The sequence below is a fragment of the Nelumbo lutea genome, chromosome 3, assembly GCF_056320005.1.
Source record: "Nelumbo lutea isolate HS-2025 chromosome 3, American lotus-T2T, whole genome shotgun sequence".
Classification (NCBI taxonomy): Eukaryota; Viridiplantae; Streptophyta; class Magnoliopsida; order Proteales; family Nelumbonaceae; genus Nelumbo; species Nelumbo lutea.
In genome coordinates, this window is record NC_142686.1 from 6233688 (window position 1) to 6254441 (window position 20754).

Consider the following 20754-nt stretch of genomic DNA (forward strand, 5'->3'; position numbering starts at 1 on the left):
ACTCCATTAGCAGTCCAAAGCCACAAGCCAGAGCTTTTCCTTTCCTATTCTTTTATATTTTTTTCTTGGCTTGCATGCAATAAGGAGATTCTTGTTTATCTATCCAAGCCTCCAACTGCATTTCATTAGATCTCTTCTGTAAGACAGAGTCTTCATCACGAAGAATCCTTAACTGTTGTTTCCTGTATACATAATACTTAGTGATGGCAGGTTCTTGCGTCAAAAATCCCAGGAATTAATTCAGTATTAATAAGGAATTTACTAGGAAAAAGATCTATAAACCAAGTGATTATCAAGTTCCAAGTATTTTAGATGAAACCAAGTGAAACAGCACTGCTGTAACAGTTACTTAGGGGGTGTTTGCCAATGTGTATGACTTTGTTTTTGAAGCTTCTAAGTGGCATCTCCTGAGAGGCCACTCATTCCAAGGTACCAAAGTCAGCTCCATATTGAACCATGGAGAAGGTTACAGACAAGTAGTCCAGGTTGCCTAGGTGGGCTTTAAATCCAGGCCTGTTCTGGGGTAGTCCTGATATGGGGACCCAGATTTATTGCCCCATCTTGGTTTAGTTTCTTGTATATAAACCCAACCTGGGCTAACAAGTCAGTCTAATCATAATACGCCCATTACAGTTGTGTGCTGAAGCTGCACTTAGTAAAGAGGAAAACAAAAATGAAAAACATCGAGGACTGGTTAAAAGGTTTGATAAGAAAGGGGGAAACAAGGTAGTTACCTGGGCACACTTTTTTCTTGTTTTCACAAACAGGGCACATCCAAATCATATCAAGTGATTCTGTGATTACTTTGGCTCATGCGGCTGAATTTGTGTTACCTCATACCAACCAATGGCATGAACCCACATTGAAGGGCGAAATCCACATCAGATTGACTGACTAGGGAACTTGATGGTAAACAAGAAGAATGAAAATGGTGGCTAGGAAATAGATTAGTGCTGCCCTCATTGAATCTAACAACTTAAGGCACATCCAAATCATTTCAAGTGATTCTGTGATTACTGTGGCTCATACGACTGAATATGTGTTTCCTCATACCAACCAATGGCATGAACCCACGTTAAAGGGTGAAATCCACATTAGATTGACTAGGGAACTTGATGGTAAACAAGAAGAATGAAAAAGGGTGGCTAGCTAGGATCGATATAGATAAGTGCTGACCCCATTGAAGCACACAACTTGGGGCCTACTTCCATCTGAAAGGAAGCAGGGAAAAACTAGGGAATTGAATTAGGGTTGACCTGATTCCAAATGGGGGATTTGTGCCGGCAGTGGCCATGGTCCATGGAGAAGGATAGTGTTGGTGGCATTTATTCCACAGAAGAACGTACGGGGGGAGGGGGGGCCAGGTCGAGCTTTGTGTGTTCTCTGGGCTAGAAAGTGGCCAAAAGCTTCATTGTTCGGCAGGACAGATATGGGCCACGCTGGTGCTGCTTAGATCCTGAGTTTTGTTTGGAGCCTTGGTGGGATGACTGATCTAATCCAGGCTGCTTGCTAGGAGTTGACAACAATCGAATATGTTGAAACAAGATTATTCTCCAAAGGGTAAAGCCCCATCTAAGGTGATCCATTTGACCAAATTTAGGTTTTAAGTCTTTGAAACAGTGGCCCTAACTCTTAACTCTCAAGGGTTAATTAACAACAAACAAATGGATATAATCCATGATTCCTCAATTACTAAAAGTCTAGAATAATTTGGGACTTGGTGCCTTTTCGAGGTCTGAGAACACAAGTTACAGACAAAAACAGGATTAAGTACGGGAGAAGGGTGGGGTTGCTTTTGAGAGTGGCAAATGGTAATGGAAGAGCTTTCCTAGTCCTAAAGCAGCTCAACAATGGCCCTAAAAGGAAATGCCCACTATCAGTTTCTTTACATTAAAAGAAATAATTTACTTAAAGAGAGAGAAGCATGATTGGGACAAAGAAATTCGGAGGATGAATTCATGCAACTTATCAAAAAGCTGTTTTAAATTAGCAGTTAAAGCTAGAATGTTAATTATTCTTCTTGTGCACTTCTTTAATACATTCACGTGGGAATAACATTGCTTTTTGTTAATCTTCTGTTGTTGCACAGTTGTGGAAATGATGGAATAATCTTGGTCTTTTTCTCAACAGTCCTGGGCCCTGCCCTGCGAACCCTGGACTTGGTGGAGTGGTGAACAACTTTCTAAATTTTAGAACCAGTCCATCAGGTGGGCCCATACAGTGAATCATGTCCAATCCGATTCCGGCTGGCAAGCTGACTGAACGGATCAGCTTCGACTCATTTAAAATTAAAAAAAACCCGACCCAAGTTGCACCCCCCCCCCCCTAAAATACCTTTCATGCATATCCTTTGCATTCGGGTTGAGCTTGACTCTGCCCACCAAACTCAACTCAAACCCGACCCAATCCCTACTAGTCCTTTGCATCCGGATCCCCTAACCGTACGTTTGATAGTTTTTCCAAGAGGATACCCATGAGGTCACACACAGGAAAAACAAAAAAAAAAAAAAAAGAGGTTTAGTATTTAAGCAAACTCTCTGCAACGACACCACATCCATATTGATGTTTCCACTTTGCATTGTCGACAAGGGAGAATAACCTATCATGGAGATTAGGGTTGCATGGGTGGCATCCATTATTTAGCAGGGATATGCTACAACTAATCCTGTACAGTTGACTTGAACACACTATCAAGGTTTCTCTTTTCTTCTTTTCTTTTTGTTTGTTCTTTGCCTCTATGTTTAATTAAGGAAATTAATTTGGGTCCATCCCAGTTTTTGATAATTGAAGAAACCGTTCTTAGTGAAAAGACAAAAGATATTTAGAGAAAGAATTGTTAATGCATCAACTCTTCTATGATGAGTGGGGTATGTTTCCCTTACCAAAAAAATGGAAGGTGCCCAAGTTTAACCCTTGTGCAGTTATGTTTGATGTAGTTTTCTTTTGGTGCCATACATGTGAATCAAGAAAACCTCATGCTTTTAATTTTTTTTTCTTTCTTTTTAGAATACGGGTTTCTTGGCTAAACCTTTTTATAGGAATATTCAATGAGGCCTAGAAAAAAAATTAACAATTTCCTTCCTTAAAACGTCATTCCTAATTTGTATAATAGTAGAGACTTGTGCAATGCACAGGCTGAGTTAAAAACATCGATGCCCATATCCTCCAGCGAAGTAATTACATTCAGTCTTGTAATAAAACGAAACTGAATTGGTTTGTGGGTAAATTTACGGAGCCTCGTGTTTTATTTTTAATTTTTTAATTAAAAATTCAAGAGTTGAGAAACAACGCAAGGAGAGAAGAGAATATGCTGGCATGGACAACTATGTGGTATAGGAACTTGGATTTGGTCCTCACAGAATCATCCTCACATTGTCCTCACAGCAGTTTTTAGTCATGCAATGGAAACATTTTCCCATGAATAAAAATATGTCGGTGTGAAAATAATTCTGTGAGGATTAATTCCGCTCTCATAGTATAGATAGGGATGGCAGATAGGTGGGTTTGGGGAGGACTTTGTAAATTCTAAATTTTACCTGCCTTTCTAAAGTTCTTAATCCGTACCTGTTCCAAAACCCATAACAGGTTACATTTTGAGAATCTAAACCCTTTTTGCACATGAAAATGCAAAACCCTTCCCGACCCTACCCTCCTTGTATTAAAAGGTAGAGGTGGATTGGGTTTAGAATCTGCATCTAATCTCCTATTATTTCTTGTAATAAATAAGTACAATAACACAAATATACAATAGAATTTTTAATTATTTGATTAAGACATGTAGAAAACACATAAACTATCAATTATCATTCACATAAAATTTAAAATATTATTAAATTCAACATTTAATACATAAAGTTTATATGCTTTAATTTCCAATAATATATTAGTTGGGGAGGATCGGGTTTAACCTAATACTGCATTCTATTCGTACCCATACAGGTTCTAGAACCCTGTTGGGGAGGATAGGGGGATACCCACCGGGTAGGATAGCCATCCCTAAGTACAGATATATATGTAATAGAAGAAACCCATGGTGTGAAAGATGTCCATGTTCTGGTTCTACAAGGAGTGGGTTATGGGTGAGTTTAAATGATGTTAGGTTTGATAAAATCTTGTAATTGCTTATGAGTAAAAAAGTAGAAGCAGATAATATTGTTTACGTTTGATAAAAATTTGTTTTCTGGTTAAAACGAAGAAATCAAGTTTCTACTAGGGTCAAAAATTCAATGTAGTGACTGTGAAATCAAGTTAAAACGAAAAAAATCAAGTTCATGAGCTCCACCAAGCAATGTACACAGTACATAGTAGTAATTGCGAAAATCCCGCCTAGAATTAATTGGCTTGTTTTGCTCCAAAGAAAATGACAAAGCCTAAAAGTAATACCAGAACCATTTTGACAATGACCATGACCTTAGATTACACAAAATAGAAAGATAAAGAATCAAACTTTATAAACTGACCTATAAGGGGCCGGGCGAACACGTACCCCTCGTAGAAGATGTTACGCTGACACCCCTCCCAAGTGGAATGGAGACCGCCAACCTAGGCCATTGGCCTTTTTGATCATCCATTGCTCCCGTGCAGGATTCATCTCCTTGTACAGTGAGATTAAGAATTCTGAACCCAGCTGATCAGTCATTCTCCAAAAAAAAAAACCCACTTCACTCATATTAGTTCTTCCGCTTTCAATCTTTCACCTGACGAGTATCCATAATCTTGCCCTTGTGGTAGAAAGAGATCTCAGACACCAAATAGGATCTTTAGATGAGATCTAAATCTAGCCAAGCGATATTTGGTTTTCTTGTATTACGTGGCATATTATCCATCGCACAGTCGGATGATGTAATGGCATTAACAGGCAGTTCACCAAATTTAATATAACTAAGGGGATGTTTGGCATCAATGCTGATTCTTCCTTACCAATTTTTTTAAAAATCGATAAATTTTGAAATAAGTATTTTCAAAAATCAGTAATTTTTGTTATTTGGTATGATTTCTGTCATCTAAGCTGATTTTTGAGAAGTTGGCTTTGAGTTTGTTTGGTACTGATTCTCAAGGGTTGGTTATTTTTGTATTAGAGTTATTATTCAATGAGATGTTGGCCATGTCATCCTCAAAAAAAAAATGGAATCAGCTAGAAATCAAGAAATCATCAAAAAAAAGTGATCCTTGAAAAGGGCTGATTTTAAGAATTGATTTATTACCAATTTTCTGAAAATCACCAAAATCGACCAATCAAATAGAAATTTCAATGCCGATTCCTCTAACGCTGATGTGGCTCCAACAAGGCAATGAAATTCAAGAAATTATCATTGATGTGAAGCATCACACCAAGTATTGACATCATACACAACCAAATCACTTAAAAGCATCAGCAAAGAAAAAAAAAAGTTGGAGTGCTTTCCAACGTTTTTTTTTTTTTCACATAGGAGACACCAAAGGCCATTCAAAAAAATCTTTGGCGAAAAAGTTCAAAATAATTTTTTTACATAAGAAAACCCATTTGGAAAATAGAAAAAGAAAACGTTATTTAACTTTTCATATTTTCAAGCAGTTATTTTGAACCAATAAAGTTGGGATCAAACAAATACTAAAAAGGATATCAGATTTGGTATTCACAATACCATGCTCACATTATCCGTACAGTCCCGTGCAGCCATGTATTGGATATACCTCCGTATGAAAATAAACATACAACTATGAAGATGTTCCTAATGCATGGATGTAAAAGATTGTAAATACGGTGTGAAAACAGTTCTGTGAGGACTGAATCTCACTATAAAGTGCTTTTCAAAAAGTTGGTTTTTAAAAAAATAGCTTTTTAAAAGCCCATATAGGCTGAAAAGTGCTCCAAAAAACGAACTTAATAATGTTAATATCAGAACTCTCAGCTGGATACCTTATTACATATGACTAAGTCTTTATTTTAGTCACAACTATTAATAAGATCAACCTACATCTAAATTAATTTTGAGTTCCGATTATGATAGGGTCAAAATTAAGTTTAGTTGCTTGTTGAAATTCAATCTCATTAGAGATTAATTTATTAGGTTTGATTGATTAATTACATAGTTAAACACTTGTACTTTTAGTTTTGTAAAATTAGTTTTCTAATTCTTAATATTCCCACTAAAGCTTTTGTTTATCACTCTTTATAACTTGTCCCACATGAAAAAATTATAAGATGTAGGGGTGAGCAAATGGGTAGGTTATACATAGAACCGAATGGAACTGACCTCAAACCGGCCTTGAATCACCCAATCTGTTACAGCGTAGGGTTTAGTTCCAAATTCTTGGAATTGACCCCAACCCAGGCTGGGGTCTAGGGTTTTACCCTACCCAAATCGACCCGATGAACCGGTTTTGGTTGGCCTTGATGGAACTGACCTTATGGAACCTGCCTTTGAACTAAACTTGCCTTAGAATAAACCCCAAAGTACTTTTTGGGGATGTGAAGATTTGAACCCAAGTATTCATGGTTAAAAATCCATGGTCTCACTTGACCATTGAGTTACTTAAGTTATTCAATCATTTGTTTTCATTTTAATATTTGAATGTTTATAATAAGTAATGTAAAGAGTAATATTTACAAAAATTTAAATTTAATTTATAAGTTTTTAACGATATAATGATAATCAACATTTTGAATTTATCCAATTTAATCAATAAAGAAAATATAAATTTTAAACTACATATTATATTTATTAGCAATCAAGTTTTTAAAAAACATGCACTTGAACTTTATATATGCACCAAGGATGTAATGTCCACATAGAAACACCATGGGGAAATTAAATCATGACCATTGATGTTTAATCTACTTAATTGGATGTGATCAAAAGACAATTTAAAATTTTAACTCTTAAACAGTTATATACTGTTTTTAAGTCTTTAAAATTTTCTCAAATTTATACTGTTAGGTCAGCCAGGGTAATGTGAGTCTATTTTGGGCCCATGGTATGAAAGATTCCTCACCCCTATTATCTTGTACGATTTAACTCTTTTCTGCCACATGGAGGAATTTATGTGATAGATCTAAACCATTCACCACACATATAGGGATGTAAGTTCGGCCAGGTTAGGCTGAGGTCAACATTGGAATCATGTTGAGTTGATTTTTTCATTTCTTTTTGCTAAAACGTTTTTATTTCTCAGACTTAGATTGACAGTTTTTTTAGCAGATTTGCATGTTTGGATTGGCTGATTTTAGCATCATTTCATTGTTTTTTGCATTAGGACAAAGTCATGGTGCTTTAGGAGTTTTATTTATTGATTTATTATTATTTTTTTTTGTGGGTGGGGGGTGGGGGGGGTGAAGTAGGAGTGTAGGGTCCGCTTGGTTTGTGGTTGGAATTGGAAATGGAATTAAATTCAAAATCGTAATAGTTTGTTCCCATGGTCTGTTTGGTTTAGACAGGAATCAGAATGTGTATTGGAATAAGTTGGAATGGGATTTTATTCCCAAGAAAAGGGGAAGGAATGACCATTCCTTCAAATGGAGGAAACCATTCCATCAAGAATAAATGAGATTTCGATTCCGCCGAATCAAACAATTGGTCATTCCAATTCCAATTCCAGATCTCTATCCATGCTAACCAAACGGGCCCTTAGAATATTGACGCATACATATAGATACATAAGTTCAGGGATGAATGGTTACATATATGTATTAATACATGTGTACATGCACATATGATATTTATAAGACACGTCAAGAAGGGGTTGGATTGGATTGCCCAAGGCTCAAATCTTACCCAACAATTAAGAGGTTCTTTGGTTTTTATGGCATTTATAGGATAAACGTTTTGTACTATTTTTTTACACCTCGTGCCATTAGGCGCCGTATAAGCCAAACAGTGAAAATTTGGTCTTGAAAATGAAAAAGTCAAATTTGATGTTTTCTGATAATCGGTTCACACGATTTTCGAGAAATAACTTTTTAGGCATTTTTTTTGTTAAACGCATCTCCAATGCTGAGCTGGCACTGTTTATTCCAAAAGCTACATCAACACCAAACACCATCTAAATTGTATTCATATTTTTCAATCCTAACTTGACAAAGAAGTTCAGCCCAATCCAACCCAACTTTTTTTATATTGGTTTGGATTAACCCGGTCCAAGTTGCACCTCTAACCTCTAGATTGGCCAGGCATCCAAGCCTCTGGTCCACTCCATCAACATACCCCACCTTATATTGGTGGTTTCTTCGACACAATAAGCACCAAGAGAAAAAGATGAAAGGGGCTTAGACAGGCTAGGTTGGACCCGGCCCAACCCTAAGCATTGGGCTTAAGGGCCCTAAGCCCAGACTGAGGCCAAGGTCAAATCTGATTTGTCCACCCCAAGCCTAGCCCGAACTAGAATTTGACATGGTTGCGCGCAAGCCCAGGCAGGGCTCTGGTTGGCAAATTAGGCCCAATGTATTAAAAGGTTACATGAACCTTTTTACTATTAATAATTTAGTTTTATATATATTTGCATAAAATGTATGCATGCATATGTGTGATGAGATTACTAAGAACCTACATCAGAATCTGATCTGAAAATCGATTGGATTTAAATACTTCGAATCCGTTAATCGGATTCGGATTTAATCCAACTTTACTTTAAATTTTCTAAAATATCAGAAAAATTAAAATTTTATTTACTTTTCAACTTTTATATATAATAAATTAATATAAATATAACATATTAAATTTATTCATATATAACATAATATATAAAAGCTATTTTTATAATTTTAAATATAATTATATATATAACATATTAAATTTAATCAGGCTAAGCTCAGGTTAAATGCTAGTTTAGGACCAGCCCAAGAAAAAAAGGGTTGTGCCATCCCCGAACCTGAGAACTAAAATATCAAATAAAACCTAAGCCCAATTCATGTAAAATTGTAGGCTAGATTGGTTTGGGTTCGGATTAGGCTCATCCAAGTTGCATTTCCTACTCACCCCAAACTAGCCGTCTTGGGTTTTCCCAAGTCCAAACAAGATTTTCATGTGGCCCATTCCAGACGCCAGAGTCGCTTAGGGAAGGAAAGATCACCAAAATGACCCACTATGGCATTATCAAACCTACTCAATCATCAACCAACCTATAAATCACGATTTTAGATCAAAAACAGAATCAAGTAGAACTGTGGACTTGACAATGGCGTTCTGATACTTTCCCAAGTTCCTGGTTCCGGATAGAGTAGAGATAGCTTTCTCCAGTTTCTAGATTCTGACGCTACGAAATAGAATTAACCCAGCAAAGAGATTGGATCTGCTGACCACAAAATGCTAGCCACATCCTGTGCAAGACACCACAGTTGTGCTGCACATTGAGAACATCTCCCCATGGATGAAAATAAATAATACAAGAGATGTATGTTCCTGTTGTGAGGTTATAGGGCGTCATGCATAGCGTTTTGTGGTCAGCAGATCTGGACTCATCCCCAGCAAATGCCTCTGCATTTGTCTATGTTCTTGCTAGAAAGAATTTCCTCTCATAATTTTCTCCTGTTTGCAAGTATCCACTGTATCAATTATGCACAATTGCACACCAGTCACCAGAGTAAGAAAGAAAAAAGATTCCATGTACAAGGGGTTATCGGCTCCTTCCCATTTGGAGCATCATACATTTGAATTCTGTAATTCAAATCATGTACCCATGTATGGAAAAACTGGTGTCAGACATAAAAAGAGGCAAGGTACTGATATAGAGATAGAAACGTCTGAAGTTTTCCTTTGCAAGGTTTGCCGTGTCAATCACATCGCTGTTCCTGGTCAGGACCCACAAATCTCTGCAACCGACTCTCTTTAAACTACCACGGCAAAAAGGGCAGGACTGAGATCTCATGTTCCTGTTGTTGATACAAAAAATAAACTTATTAGTAATGCTTATGGGAATTTTGTTTGATTGAATAATAAATTTGGGTTCTGTTACCAGTCATGGAAGCAGCTGATGCACATGGAATGGCCACAGTTGGGCAACACCATCCTGGTACAAGATTCCATACAAATACTACATTCATCCTCTCTTTCTGAATCCTTGAGGGAAACCTTCCTCCTCTCTATCACCTTCTTCTGGTTCAATACATCCAGGCAGTGACTTCTCTCATTCTTATCTTCCAATTCATCTAACTCACCTTCTAGTTGCTGAAGCAAAGGATATATTACAGCTGCAAAGGATTTCAAATTAAAAAATAAAATAAGGGAAAAGCTATTTATGAGCACTGGAAATAGTGGGAATCAGGGGGATGCCATAAAACATTACAAACCATAGAATTCCCTAAGAGTGGCTCTCCTTTCATGCGAAGATATGGTTGTCATTCCATCAATATATGCCTGTACAGTTGAAAAAAGCTTAATCCTGGTTGTTCAATAAATCAATAATATAACAAACAATAAAATAAATGATAGCTTAGTTCATATTATTAACTTCATCATGAGTTCATATTTCCTTATGAGAAGCATAAGGCTGCCTTTGCCTTAGCTTAACTTGGCTGTTTAATTATAAAGGAAAGGAAAAGCACCTATTCTGGACCTGTTTCCACAAAATAATTGATGATTCTGGCAAAACCAGACACATTTGCTGCTCCATTCTAGTTTAGACAAACAAAAAAGGACACCAAAAAACTATGCTGAAGGCAGCCTAACTTCAGACTCAGAGGAAGAAAAACCAACTAACCTTGTATATAATTATGTGGAGAAGGCCTAAATAGCTTGGGAGGGTATCTGCACAACTAAAATCCATCCATTCAATGAAAAGAAGAAAGAATGGTGCAAAGGGGCTGTAGGACAATCTCATCTGAACGCACTCCCCATCATGGTCTCTTGGGAGAGCAGCTGCCCTGCAAATGCAAAGATCATGTTTTGAGTCTCTGGGTTTGTTTTGAAAATATATGTGTAAAACATTAAGTAGAACAGACAACACTTCTTCTCATGAACTCGCCTATAATGCCCATAAATATAACAAAATATTTGTAGTAAATAGCAGCAGGAACTCTTCATGTAATGTTTCAAGCACATCTTAATGGAGTTACTCCACAAACCAGTGCCAAAACCAGAAGCAGTTCTAATTACTTCACAATAGAAATAGTAAAATGCATAGAGTGCAAAAGCTTTTATTTTTTATTACTTTATATGTATTTATACTGTACATATTTGTATTTTTGTATTTGTACTCTTTCCAAACTAAGCCAATAGCAACTGACTTCTGTTTCTTTTCCTGAGTTTACAGAAACAAAAAAAAAAAAAAAAAAAAAGTTTCAACTGAGCGAACAAGGGTTCCCACGTATGCTTTTGGAAGAGCATCTGCCATGAGGAACCAACTCCCCAAATTCAATACCAATTTCATCTTGTTATATACCATAACAACCAAATTATTAGAACGACATTTATCAATTGTTCGCTTTTTGACATTCTAATTTTATAGGGGAACAAATGGTTTAAACCATATTTCAATTTCTGAATAACAAGGTGCACAGAAGGTGAAAGCTACAATACCTAGAAGCCAAAAGGAAAATAAAAATAAAAAGACTATGAGAAAGAAGTAAAGAAAGTTAGGACATACAGCTTATTAGCATGTTGTATATCAGCTTCAAGAGCTTTGATAGATTCTCTGTAAGAAGACTTTCTGGGTTGTCTTTGACACATCTCCTTTACTTCTGAGAAAAAAGGGAAAAAAAGGAAGGCTAAAGGCGAACAAAAAGAAGGCTTTTGGGTGTTATCTTGGGAGGAGAATTTTGGACGGAAAGGTTAGAGAGAGAGAGAGATTTTAAGAAGGGTAACGACAGAAGTTTGCTTAGCAATGGAGACATTTCCCCACTTGTAAAGAAAAGAATGTCTTGCCTTTCTTCTCACATATTTCCTTGCTTCCCTCCTCTACTTGAATTAATGAAGAGAAAAAAAAAATTAGATAAATGAGAAATTCCATTGAAATAAATAATCAATATATATTTGCAGCATGGACTGGATTCCAAATCCCAGTTCCAGGAATGTACAAGGAATAATAGGGATCTACATAATAACATTACAAGGTAGTGAAGACAATAAAAAAAAGGGAAATTTTCCGATTAGTATATATTCTGTAATTTGCGCCTAATACCATTTTGGTTTTTGAGCCTTAAAATGTAATAATTCATTATTTGAATTTTCAAAACTTGTCAATCCAGTACTACAGTTAATGAGTTGCTAAGTAGTACATGAAAAAGACACAAATGCCCTTTGAGTGTTATCTGATTTTTTTTATCAACCATTCAAAAGTTGATAAAAAATTAGCAATCCCAAATTCTTATTTTTTATATTCAAAAAAGTTGGGGTCACCTGGACATTTTGGACCTCAACTTTCTTGAATAAAAGATGTAAGGATTTAGGATTATTTTTTTTTTGTCAATGTTTGAATAGTTAATAAAGAAAATTAGATGACACTTGAGAGCATTTGCATCTTTTTAAAGACTATTTAATGGTTGGTTAATAACTGATTAACGATTGATACTGGAATGACACATTTTGAAATTTTGAATATTAAATTATTGTATTTTAAAATTCAGAGACCAAAGTATCACTAGGTCCAAAATAAAAGGAATTTTCCAAAAAAATAAAATTATAGTAAAGACGATTTCTAAAATGGGCAATTTTGACTGTTGAGATTGTTGTTGGTTTTCACGGTCCGTGTAGCAATCCTCCTCTCTACCTAATAAAGACACCCATGATAACCTGTCATGCACATGAAAGCTCTAGTCATAGGTTATGAGAAGGTAAAATCTTCTTTGAACAAACACTAGTCATTTGTACATGCACATGATGGCAGATGACACAACAATCCACATACAACCTCACACGTTCACATTTTTCAACGATGTTCACTAATCTTCATGGCGTAGCAACAGCTTCCTCAAGCAATATGACAAGCTTAGAATCCCCTTCAAGAATGATTGATAAGGTAGTATGGATGATAAATTACAATATGACTCACTCGATCTATGCTATTTATGAAGCAAGACCCAATATCCAACAACCCTATGATGTGCTTGACCTTGGGGTTTGGTGTTGGGTGGGCCCTATATGAGTATTTTGGGATTAAAAATAAAGGTCATTTATTAAACCACTCTAATAATTTTATGAATTTATTAAAATTTATCTTATAGTTTGTATTTTACTAAAACATCCCTTATAACAATTTGACCCTGATGTGCTTTTGAATAAATTTAATCAAAGTAAATAAAAATAAGAATATACAGTGAAGAAGTGTAAGGGGTACTTTTTGAATAAACATTCATGGACCCATGCCTTTGAACATTTTTCACTCAATTTAGGTGATCATGTTACTATTTTCAGATGGCAAGATTTAGTCAATAGGTTGCCACCTATAGGGGATGCTTTAGTAAAATAAAAAACTATAGGGTAGGTTTAAATAAAACTAGAAAACTATAAGGGGTGTTCTAATAAATGACCCTAAAAATAATTAGTAAGGCCCATTGACCTTGGTCTTTGTATGAATTGATTCCAATGCAATTACATGGGATCAAAGTCTCTTTTATTCTTTCTTTTCTTTTGGCTTCACAAGATCTCTGTTCTCTGCTTTTCATACATCTTTAGTTCTTGGGTGATGACTTAGGTGATATTTGGTACCATTGATTATATTACTTAAACACTACCACATGAGCACCATTAAGCGTTTTGAGTTTAAATGTGAATTATCTATTTGGTTAAGACCGTTTTGAGTTTTTGTAATACGTTTTTTTTTTTTTCTATAAGCATAACCATGGGGAGAGTGAGGAAACATCAATTCCATCAGCTGCTCATTTGTAATATGTTTTTTTTATAAACATAACCATTGAATTAAAGATCGATTGAATGGTGTCACCTCGAATATAATTATTTCATTTAAGCATTTTGAGGTGGCAATGCTAATGCCAAACACAATACTATACTGCACAAAACACTTCTTCAATGTCTAATCAGCATAAGCACAACAAAACAAGTTTTATGTCAAAATGCCTACGTTGGTGTTTTGGCATGAAATGTCATACCCTCTTTCAACATTAATTTGAGCCTGAAGTGAAAATGGTATCAAACACAACATTAATTGTATAGGAAAATTTTGCCACAAAACTAATTTTCTTTTTACACTTTTCTATTTTTATTTCCGAAATTGTAAGAAAAAAAAAACAGAAAAGTGAGAGAAAAACTAATTAGGTCTGATTTACTTTTCTACATCCTAATTCTTTTCTACTTCTTTCCTCTTCTTTTTCTCTCATTCTCTTTCCAACTGCCACATGTAAGGGGTTCCAAGCATAATTTTCAAAATATCATTGACACAGGCAATCAAACCGCTCAACCTGAAAATTGGCCACCTATTTGGTTTCGTTGACCCCATGGGCTAGATTTTTCTAAAAAGTAACTAATGCAGACGGTTTACAGTTTAAATTTAAAAACTTAAAATCAAGAGAAGGTTACGTTGGACTTGTTAGTGGGGGAATAAGAAAGGAATTGACTGGTTGCTAGAGAGAGAGAGATTTGAGATAGGGCCGTTACTCTTTCTTCTTTCTTTCTCAGCGACTTTTCTCACTCTCTCCCCTCTAATAATACGCGTATCTAACCCTAATATCTCAATCTAGTGGCCAAGATGCAATAAACAATAAGCAATAGAAATTGAATTCATCTGTTTTGACCCATTTGAATTAGATGATTAAACCTCTATCGGAGAATAGAAAGAAAAAGCAGTTCTATTTCTGATTCAGTTTTTTAAACCCTTAACTCCAGTAACACATTGATGATAATAATAATCAAGATGATCACTCAGCATTATTTTTTAAAACATGGGATCAGACCCTCAAAATGAGAACTCTCCATAGCATGGTCAGTGATCCTTACGTACTAATATAGAAAAACAAAAAATAATAATAATAATAAATTAAGGATTCTAGTATTCTACCATGAAAACAATCTTGGCTAAAATAATTAAAATTAGCTTGAAATATTATATCATTTAAATTGGGGAAAAACATTCCAACTTTTACAAATAAGAATATTATGCAAGGTTAGGGACGAAAATTTCCAGGGTCCACAGGCCTAGGTTAGTAGGTTAAGGCCCTCATGCGAGGTCTAAGCCCTGTCAGCCCCATGATCATTATGCAAATCTAAAGTTTTCTCAAGCAACGTACCCTAAATTATAATAGGGAGAAAGATGGTTCAGCCCAGGGTCAGAATTTATAGGCTCAAGGTATATTTGGGGTAGGTGCCAGTTCGAAATTAATGTTAATTCACAGGTGGATATAGGTGTATAAATGTGGATTTTTTACCTTTTGAATGTTTATAGCTCTACAATGGAAATCAGAAATTTGCATTGGACCAGTCCATACTTCTCCACTTTTAAAATGGACTTAAATATACCTTGTGAGCTGATCCCAGTAGACTTTAACATACTCTCCATTGGTAAAAGTTAAATATAAACTCAAAAAATAAAAAATAAAAATCCTATTTTAAAAATCTAAAATTGTACCTACCTACAACCGCACACTCGCACCAACTAGGCTTCTTACCAATTGAACAATCAGTAAACATGAGTTTATTTTGTCATGTTTACTGGAAAGGCCCAAATGCAGCTATCATGATGATAAACTGTTTAATAAACCATGATATGCCCACCACCCAGGTGAACCATAAAACCCAGCTATTCATGATACAATAGGCCAGACAATCACTAATCTAAAACCTGAGGTTTTCTATCAGGCTGCATGTTTTCCCAAAAGAAAATACCACTTCAATTGTTAGACCCAGGTAAACCCAAAACCCAGCTCCAATAATAACAGTATAACACATCAACAAGAATTATTCTCATTACTTTTTTTTTCAAATTAAGTTTTGTTACTCACAACCTAATAGTAACAATAGAAAGACTTCTAAAGGATGGAAATTAGAAACATTGAGAAAAATGGTTTTATCTTTTCTTTGGTTCTTTTTGAAAATTTAAATAAAAATTGAGGATAAAAAGGTCATAAGTATATTTAAGTCCATTTTAAAATCTCAAGATATCTTAAGTCAATTTCTGAAAATTTAGGGTATACTTGAGTCTTTTACCTTTTTTTTTTTTACAAATGTACAGTAAAGTATACAAAGTCCAAGTGATACAAGAAAAAAATGCATTTTTATATGAATAAGGGGCCATTGGATAACAGTTGAAATGCTTAACTAAAAAATTGTTATCCAACGCTGATGATGGTGCAAGCTAGAAAAAACTGGGAGGAGTATGTTTCTTTTTTGCAGGGTTCAGGCACCTCAAAACCAGAAAAGAAATGGGTGGATATTTATTGGCGTCCATCGGATCATAGCACGATCAAAATCAACTTTAATGCGTCTCGATCGAGTGATGATAGATGCTCTATTGCGGCAATGGCGAGAAATCACCTTGACAGAACGTTGGACTACAAGGGGTGCAGCATCAATCGGCATCTCTTCAATCAACGCTGAGGAGGCCTGGGCTGCCTAGGAGGCCCACAACCTGGCTACAAACTTCTTGGATCATCAAGTTATCATTGAAGGTTATTCGAGTCTTGTCACTGCTTGCCTCAAGGAAAATTTTAAGCCCCCCTGGTTGATTAGAAATATTGTTAGAGTGTTTACAGATCAAAGACCCTTTTCTATTTAGAGTAGAGTATAGGCATGTGTTTAGAGAAGTTAATAAAGCAACTGACTGGATAGGGGCAAGATTTATTAAGTGGGGAATGGCCATTTTTCTTTTGAATCAAAAATAAATAAATAATGGCTGAACCTGAAACTGAAGTTGGGTAAATTTTTGTTATTTAATTATTTTAACAACTGGAAGTCTTTCAGTTCGGCAATTTAAAGCTGTCAAATTTGCTTTCGTAAATGGACAGTTCCAATTCCACATTTGCATATGAACATAAAGAAGCTTACCGAAAAAAGCTCTCTCTCTCTCTTATGTTTGCCACCCTTAAGCTAATAAGCTTGCCACGTCAACAAGAAAACAATTTGTCAAGTTAATGATTAAATAAACTGTCACTCTTAAAAGTAAGCGACCCCATCTCGAACCACTTTACAGGCTTTGTTATTAATTGTTAGGCTCCTCTCCAATACCTTGTATTAAAGAAACAACTGCAAGACAACAAAACAAAGAAAGGATCATCTCCAAAATGGCAACAACCCCTCTAGAGGAAAGAATAAAGGTAAAAGATATAAATTTACAAGCTGAAGCTGAAGCTGATATAGACATGGGCTTTGAATTAGAAACATTCATCCAAAGAAATTAAAGAGAACCCATATTAGTGATTGTGATTCACTGATTTGCGAATCCCCATCTACATATATAGGTAGATACTGAGCTTCATCACCCATCATGGTGGGAGAAATGATGAGAATCAAATGCAAAACCCCCTCCCCCCCCTTAAAAGAAGAGCCTCTGTATATTGCATTTGTTTCCAATTCTTTCTTGGGAAAACAAAATAGCAATGTGAATCCCTCTGTCTCGCCCCAAACAGTGCCCGGATATAACTCTATTCTTTTTAAAAAGAACTTCCCTTTTCGGTTCCTTCTTTCTTTCTTTTCCCTCCTTTCTCTCTTCCCCTTATGGCTCAGTTGGCCTTATCTCAAAAGATGATCCATTGAATTTCCAGTGCACAAAAGAATAGCTTAGCTGGTTGCGCATGCAACAAATACATTATTCTAATACACATATTAATATAAAATACCCATTCAGCATTCACATATGAATATAGAAATACAACACCACTTAGCATTCAAAACTCAAAACCCCAATGGAATCTCACAAGTAATAGTCTATGATCTGGGATCTCCAGACTTAATAGTGTTTTCCACGTGTCAAGTTTTGCATTCCAACCGTTGAATTGGTCTCAGAGGGCCATTATAGATCATAAATGGAAACCGGCACTGCAATGGGTAGTGAGTGATAAGGGTGCCCATATTGAATCATAAAATCCTTTATTCTAATGCACCCTAATCTTCTATATCCGGATACCGCTTCATTTTTTCATTCTTAAATAATTCATGCTGCTAAATTTGGAATACTGAATTAATTGCCCTTTCCAGTTAGGCCTATAAATATTATTACTACTTGAGAGATACTCCCACACTCATGACTGAACATTTTGCAGAGAGAGAGAGAGAGATGGGTGGTAAGATTGTTGGGAGGTTGGGAGGTGGAGGTCTTGCGAGGCTAAGAGAGTCATGGAGAAGACAGGAGAGGAGTCTCAATGAAAGAGTTTCAAAGAGCAGAGTTGGGAGATACTTCAAACTAGAGGCCAGAAAGAGCTGCTTTACAAGGGAATTACGTGCAGGGACTGCTACCTTCCTTACGATGGCGTACATCATCAGCGTCAACGCCACGTTGCTTGCAGACTCCGGTGGAACGTGCTCCGTCTCCGATTGCTCCACCGCCATGCATCTGGGAAATAATGCATCAGCAGCATCCACACCGCACCACCACCACCGCCACCAGCAGCCAGCTCCGGACTGTAAGTTCAAGCCAAATGTGGGTTATCAGAACTGCTTAGCCAAAACCAAAAGCGACCTCATAGTGGCCACTGCCTTGTCTTCCATGATTGCATGCTTCGCAATGGGCTTACTGGCCAACTTACCTTTCGCCCTAGCGCCAGGTATGGGGGTTAATGCCTACTTCACCTATAACTTAGTGGGCTTTCATGGATCCGGACCCATGTCTTACCAGACCGCCCTGGCCATAGTGTTTGTGGAAGGTTGCATCTTTCTTGTAATCTCTGCACTTGGTTTACGAGCAAAGCTTGCTCGTCTTATTCCTAATCCAGTCCGGCTCGCCTGCTCAGCAGGTATTGGGCTTTTCATTGCATTCGTGGGCCTTCAACCCCACCAAGGTATTGGCCTCGTAGGCCCAAGTTCTTCAACGTTGTTGACATTCACAGCTTGCTCCCATACAAACCCACTTACCGGCGAGTGCCAAAGTGGCAAGATGCAAAGCCCCACATTCTGGCTGGGTGCCGTTGGCTTCCTGATAACTTGCTATGGATTGATGAAGGAAATCAATGGCAGCATGATCTACGGGATTCTCTTTGTGACACTGATTTCATGGATCAGGGGAACCTCTGTAACATATTTCCCCGACACCCCTCTTGGTAACGCCAACTACGAATATTTCAAGAAGGTGGTGGACTTCCACAGAATTAAGACCACCGCTGGAGCTTTTAGCTTCAGAGAGTTCAACAGAGGCAACGTCTGGGTGGCCTTAGTGACGCTGCTCTACGTGGATGTGCTGGCCACAACAGGGATATTGTATTCGGTGGCCCAAGTTGGAGAATTCGTAGATGATGAAAACGGAGGGTTTGAAGGTGAATACTTGGCGTACGTGGTGGATGCAAGCTCGACGATTGTGGGCTCGGCACTAGGAACGTCGACAATGGCTACGTACGTAGAATCGTCGGCGGGGATCAGAGAAGGGGGGAGAACGGGATTAACCGCTCTGACTGTTGGGTTTTACTTCTTGTTGTCGTTGTTCTTCACGCCTCTTCTAGCAAGCGTTCCTCCATGGGCCATAGGGCCTTCTCTCGTCATGGTTGGAGTGATGATGATGAGGGTGACCAAGGATATAGAGTGGATGAAGGTGAAGGAAGGTGCGCCTGCATTTGTTACCATGTTGCTCATGCCACTCACCTATTCTATATCCAATGGAGTTATCGCTGGGATTGGCCTTTACCTGGCTCTGAGCTTGTATGATTACATACAGAGCTCTATGAGATGGTTGGTGAAGATGATGAGGAGGGTACTTGTGGGTGGAGTTCAAAACCAGGTCTCTGCTACTACTGCTAATGCAGATCCAACGGCTGAACTCTTGTAATTTTTATCTTTATCAGTAGGTAGAAGTAAGCAGTTAGCAGTTATTTTCTGAAAAAAAAAAAGGAAGGTAAAGTAGCCAGCTACCATATTTATTATTTAATACATACATTTAATATGTCTGTGCAATTTGGAAATGTCACCCAGGTGTCATGGAAGAAAATGAACTCCTGGCACCCCATTCCCATAGTTAATCTCAATCCTACTTTTGTTTGGTATACAGAGAATTTGGACACGATGATAGACATTCGATATTTCCGTCAAGAGAAATTGGAGGCTGGTTCAGGCCAATCCGGGTTGGGTTGGGAAGGATGAACCAAAAATCAACTATCTGGCAAGTGGCATCTTCTTGCTAGATGCTAATCCATCGCATGAGCCATGAGCAGCTGGATCCTGAATTGGTTCAAATTGATTATGTTTTGTCGCCAATCCACCTTTTCCCAGTGCAGCAGGAAAGGAATGATCCGGTTCGTATGACTGGATTGATGGATTCAGATGCTACGAAACCACATAGCCTGGTTCATCCGGTCTAATGCGTGTAGGCCCAGGCCCATAAAAAGAAAGAGATTCTATCTCGTTACGTTACGCGCATCATGCTACGGCATAGATTTGGAATTTTGGATATTCCTCTAGCTGTCTTGGAACAAAAAGAAATGGACGTTAATTACTATATACCCGTTTGGGAGGGTAGAAGTGCAGCGGCTTCTCCCTTTCATGAAAAATCCGGAGAGCCCAAATTGGGTGTTTAATCAATCATTTGAAGAAAGTTGAATCAATTTAGCTGAATCTTCATCTCAGCCCTCCCAATCGCCACTCGCCCCTTTGTCCTTCCAGGCTCCAGCTTGATTATCAAGTGGGATTGGAAGAGATTTCTCCAAGGATGTGTTTGACATGCTTTTGAATAATTAATTCTGATGAATTTCGT

The 20754-nt window shown here is 37.1% G+C and overlaps 1 protein-coding gene and 1 pseudogene across 2 annotated transcripts; one reads left to right on the plus strand and one right to left on the minus strand.

The window, feature by feature from the left end:
- Positions 1-9470: 9470 nt before the first annotated feature.
- Positions 9471-11989, minus strand: LOC148862592 (E3 ubiquitin-protein ligase AIRP2-like). Its single transcript, XM_088974665.1, has 5 exons — positions 11560-11989; positions 10675-10837; positions 10265-10331; positions 9931-10165; positions 9471-9847 (listed from the first exon to the last, which is right to left on the minus strand). Exons 1-5 carry the CDS (start codon positions 11640-11642, stop codon positions 9640-9642), a joined length of 756 nt encoding a protein of 251 aa, XP_088830791.1. The 5' UTR covers positions 11643-11989; the 3' UTR covers positions 9471-9639.
- Positions 11990-17990: 6001 nt separating this feature from the next.
- On the plus strand, positions 17991-19958 carry LOC148862593 (adenine/guanine permease AZG2 pseudogene; annotated as a pseudogene). Its single transcript, XR_016109025.1, has one exon. The product of XR_016109025.1 is annotated as an adenine/guanine permease AZG2 pseudogene (transcript).
- Positions 19959-20754: the final 796 nt, after the last annotated feature.

Excerpts from the sequence above, each read along its gene's own strand:
- LOC148862592 (XM_088974665.1), bottom strand. The coding sequence starts at position 11,642 with ATGTGTCAAAGACAACCCAGAAAGTCTTCTTACAGAGAATCTATCAAA. Across the intron at positions 10,838-11,559 it reads ATACAACATGCTAATAAGCT|GGCAGCTGCTCTCCCAAGAG; the intron begins GTATGTCCTAAC and ends TTGCATTTGCAG. Across the intron at positions 9,848-9,930 it reads ATCAGCTGCTTCCATGACTG|GAACATGAGATCTCAGTCCT; the intron begins GTAACAGAACCC and ends TATCAACAACAG.